The 4907-nt window shown below is 41.3% G+C and overlaps 1 protein-coding gene across 1 annotated transcript; it reads left to right on the forward strand.

Annotated features, from left to right (window-relative positions):
• The first annotated feature begins 3113 nt into the window (after positions 1-3113).
• On the forward strand, positions 3114-4907 carry LOC125523943. Its single transcript, XM_048689015.1, has 3 exons — positions 3114-3680; positions 4010-4094; positions 4183-4907. Exons 1-3 carry the CDS (start codon positions 3656-3658, stop codon positions 4298-4300), a joined length of 228 nt encoding a protein of 75 aa, XP_048544972.1. The 5' UTR covers positions 3114-3655; the 3' UTR covers positions 4301-4907.

Consider the following 4907-nt stretch of genomic DNA (forward strand, 5'->3'; position numbering starts at 1 on the left):
CGGTAATTTGTCTTTTTCACGAGAGGTGGATCAAAACTTTTGAAACCCAACCATTTGGTCAATTGTACATTACATATGGCCTATTATTTTAGAAAATTAATGGGGTCCAATTTTGCAAAAACTATATGGTAGGTCCTTCACAAAAATAGTCATTTTGGGCACTCGGAAAATGGAAAATGAATTTTTTGTCCAACGAAAATGAAAACTTCCTTAAGCCATGAATGTGGCCATAAGATTGATCGTTTGGCTTGAAAGCCATGAATCTTCACACTTGATAACTCATTTCTGAGAAAACTTTTTTAAACAAATTGTCGTATTACAAGTTTATTATTTTTCCTCATAACTTTGTCACATATAAAGACACAATGCAAAGGTTTTCTAATTTTTTTGAATTTTTTTTGAATTTTTATGCCCATTTTAAAATGCTGTCAAAACTGCGGGCTTGACCGTTCCTAGCTAGTGGTTGAACCTTGGAAACCTTTTGATATTTCTATGATTAAATAGATACTTATGTACCTAGAAATGATTTTTGGAAAAAATAAAGAGCAAACTATGAGGCAGGTACAGTTCAAATTTGACCCGCTTCCTGTTGAATCGGTGGAGATTTGTCTTTTTCACCAGAGGTGGAACAAGGCTTTTGACACCCGACCATTTGATCAATTGTGCATTAAATATGGCCTAGTATTTTAGAAAATTGATTTGGTCCAATTTTGCAACAAATATATGGTAGGTCCTTCACAAAAAAATCTCATTTCATGCACTCGAAAAATGGAAAATGAATTTTCCGTGCAAAGAAAATGAAAACTCCCTTAGGCAACATTGTTTGGAATTCCATTATGCACCATTGTTCACAATATGAGATCATTTGAAGAAACTATGCCATGAATGTGGCCATCAGCTTGATCATTTGGCTTGAAAGTCATGAATCTTCACACTTGATAGCTTATTTCTAAGAAAACTTTTTAAACCAAATTGTCATATTACAAGTTTATTATTCTTCCTCATAGCTTTGTCACATATAAAGACACAATGCGAAGGTTTTCCAATTTTTTGATTTTTTTTTAATTTTTTATGCCCGTTTCAAAATGCGGTCAAAACGGCGGGCTTGACCGTTCCTAGCTAGTAGTTGAATTTTGGAATTTTTTGGTGTTTCTCTGATTAAATAGATACTTTTGTACCTAAAAATGATTTTTGGAAAAAATAAAGATCAAACTATGAGGCAGCCGCAGTTTAAATTTGACCTGCTTCCTACTGAATCGGCGGGATTTGTCTTTTTCACCAGAGGTGGATCAAAACTTTTGACACCCAACCATTTGGTCAACTGTGCATTAAATATGGCCTAGTATTTTAGAAAATTGATTTGGTCCAATTGTGCAACAAATATATGGTAGGTCCTTCACAAAAAAACTCATTTCGGGCACTCGGAAAATGGAAAATGAATTTTCCGTGCAAAGAAAATGAAAACTCCCTTAGGCAACATTGTTTGGAATTCCAATATGTACCCCTATGCACAATATGAGATCATTTGAACAAACTATGTCATGAATGTGACCATAAGATTGATCATTTGGCTTGAAAGCCAGAATCTTCACGCATGATAGCTCGTTTCTGAGAACACTTTTTCAAAATAATTACCGTACTACAAGTTTATTATTTTTCCTGGAAACTTGGTCACATATAATGACACAATGCGAAGGTTTTCCAATTTTTTGATATTTCTTGAATTTTTTATGCCCATTTCAAAATGCAGTCAAAACGGTGGGCTTGACCGTTCCTAGCCAGTGGTTGAATCTTGGAAAACTTTTGATGTTTCTCTGATTGAATAGATACTTATGTACCTAGAAATGATTTTTGGAAAAAATAAAGATCAAACTATGAGGCAGCCGCAGTTCAAATTTGACTCGCTTCCACCTGAATCAGCGAGAATTTGTCTTTTTCACCAGAGGTGGATACAAACTTTTACACCCAACTATTTTGTCAATTGTGCATTAAATATGGCCTAGTATTTTAGAAAAATGATTTGGTATGATTTTGCAACAAATATTTGGTAGGTCCTTCACAAAAAACCCTCATTTGGGGCACTCGAAAAATAGAAAATGAATTTTCCGTGCAAAGAAAATGAAAACTCCCTTAGGCAACATTGTTTGGAATTCCAATATGCACCCCTGTGCACAATATGAGATCATTTGAACAAACTATGCCATGAATGTGGCCATAAGATTGATCATTTGGCTTGAAAGCCATGAATCTTCACGCATGATAGCTCGTTTCTGAGAACACTTTTTAAAAATAATTACCGTACTACAAGTTTATTATTTTTTCTGGAAACTTGGTCACATATAATGACACAATGCGAAGGTTTTCCAATTTTTTGATTTTTTTTACGAATTTTTTATGCCCATTTCAAAATGCAGTCAAAACGGTGGGCTTGACCGTTCCTAACTAGTGGTTGAATCTTGGAAAACTTTTGATGTTTCTCTGATTAAATAGATACTTATGTACCTAGAAATGATTTTTGGAAAAAATAAAGATCGAACTATGAGGCGGCCGCTGTTCAAATTTGACCCGCTTCCAACTGAATCGACGGGAATTTGTCTTTTTCACCAGAGGTGGATACAAACTTTTTACACCCAACCATTTGGTCAATTGTGCATTAAATATGGCCTAGTATTTTAGAAAAATGATTTGGTCCAATTTTGCAACAAATATTTGGTAGGTCCTTCACAAAAAAACCTCATTTGGGGCACTCGAAAAATAGAAAATGATTTTTTTTCCTAAAAACTCATTCTCATAACACTTTTTAAAGATATTTGTCTTGTTTCAATTCGAAGTTTGGTAGTTTTCCTAAAAATTAGGTCACGTTTGCTGACACAATGAGAATTTTTTTTTTGAATTTCTCATGTCATAAAACTGTTTATATGATTCAACACCTTACTTTTAGTCGATTACGACCAATTTAGAAGGTCATAATGTGTACTGGGCTTCTGATTGGTCCATGGACATGTCACGCGGACCGTGCTCAAACGCCATCGGATGCTCTCGGATCCGACGGCAGCCCTTTCTCCCTCACCCCCTCCCCCTCTTTGTCTCAAAAAAAAGAAAATGAAAAAAGGAAACCCCCTCACCCTCTCACCCCACGAACCCTAGCGCTCCAGATCAGCCACCCACCTCACGCGCTCCCCCTCGTCTCCCACATCGCCGCCGCCACCCCTCCGATCCCATCCCTCCCGATTCAGATCCGACCCCGCCGCCCGCACCCGCGCCACCACCCGCTCCTCCTCGCCTCCTAGAGGACGTCCGCCGCTCTTCCTCCGCCCGTCCCCTCGCCCCCGCACTGGTACCACCGCCGAGCCCAGTTCCCCTCACTTCTTCGTCCAGGCGCCATCGCCATCAATCGATCTCCCGAGCAAGCGACCTTCCTCCCCCGCCGTCAAGGGGCCTCCATGAACCAAGGCCGGCGACGTCTACCGCGCGCCGGATCCGACACGAGGACGACGAGCAGGGAGCGGGCTTCCTCACTCTGCTCCTTCTCCGGTGACGACCTTCCCCTCCGTGCGCGCGTTCCAGCAGCGGGCTTCTCCTTCCGCTTGCTTTGCGTCGCGGAGCCGCGGAGGAAGACCCACGGGTGAAGAGGAAGCTGAAGCTGAAGCGTCTGATGCTTCTCGAAAAATTGATGCATTGTAAGTTGAAGCTGCGATTTTCCTTCAAAGTCCGTAAATAAATAGCATCAGTTAGGCTGGAGCAGATAGAGCACAGTAGAACCGAAGAACAGGGAGAATTACAGTTTCAGTGTCAGGCAGAGTAGTCTGATCAGCATTCTGGTCCATGACAGGTTTGATAGGAGCAGGAGGATGTGTATGTAGTGTGCTCTGTTTCTGTGCTATTATGAGCTGCAATTAACCATCGTCGAAGCGTTAAATGTTGATACATGAGTTGCTAGTCTCCATTTTTTTCCTTAACTGGAGCATATTACCGACTTGGTATGAAAACATGATTGTTGTCGTGGCAGATGGACCGGCGGAGGATCTGTACGGCATGTTCATCAACAAAGTCCGGCGCGAGCCCCCACCCGAGATGCTGGAAGAAGTCAGGGGGTGAGCGACCGATTTGGTGCCACCGAGACGCATCCATAGCAGATTTTCCTGCTGCTGCCTTCTAACTGTCGCTGAGCTGCCTGTGCAGGCTTACAAAGTGGGTGCCGTCGCTGGTTAAGATGACAAGAAGCTTTGTTGAGGAGAACATCAACAGGTCCCGGAAGAGGATGGACGTCGCTGCGTTGGACATGCTGCAGTTCCATTGATATGCTTGTGTGGCTTGCTGATATTTGGTATCGTAACGTGTTCGTACCATTTCATGAGCATTGCATCTTCATTGTCAGCGCAACTGGAAGGCATTCGATGGAATTCATTTGGAAATGGATCCCTGTTGATACTCAGTAGTGAATCTCCTGTCAAGTATATTGGACAATAAGTTCATCCTGATCATATGGAATGCTTGTTAATATGCTAGAGGGCCGAGTGCTCAGTGAAAACTTTGGTCCTTGTTCCATGATTTTGGAGATCAATGTCGTAGAGCCCTGTGCACTGTGTGTCCATGTTGCTTTCTTTTTGCTGTCGCGCTTTAGCTGGTCCATCAAACCTCTAGGTATCTTCCTGCTAGCATTGGGGGGAAGACGGGACATCTTCTTTTTTACTTGTTTTCCTTTTTGAAAAAAAATTGGAATGCTCGTTCACAGACAAAAGCATGCTGTACTGTGATAGAGTTGTGCCATTGTAATTAGTCTTAGATGAGTTCACAGACCCATGGACATCTGATTTGCCTTGCTAGGCGAAGAGGAAAACCAGGGCTGGAACTGACTGGAACATGATGATTTTGTTAGCCCACTGAAGAATTACCCAACACCTCAA

The sequence above is a fragment of the Triticum urartu genome, chromosome 7, assembly GCF_003073215.2.
Source record: "Triticum urartu cultivar G1812 chromosome 7, Tu2.1, whole genome shotgun sequence".
Classification (NCBI taxonomy): domain Eukaryota; kingdom Viridiplantae; phylum Streptophyta; class Magnoliopsida; order Poales; family Poaceae; genus Triticum; species Triticum urartu.

Excerpts from the sequence above, each read along its gene's own strand:
- LOC125523943 (XM_048689015.1), top strand. The coding sequence starts at position 3,656 with ATGCTTCTCGAAAAATTGATGCATT. Across the intron at positions 3,681-4,009 it reads TCTCGAAAAATTGATGCATT|ATGGACCGGCGGAGGATCTG; the intron begins GTAAGTTGAAGC and ends TTGTCGTGGCAG. Across the intron at positions 4,095-4,182 it reads ATGCTGGAAGAAGTCAGGGG|GCTTACAAAGTGGGTGCCGT; the intron begins GTGAGCGACCGA and ends CTGCCTGTGCAG.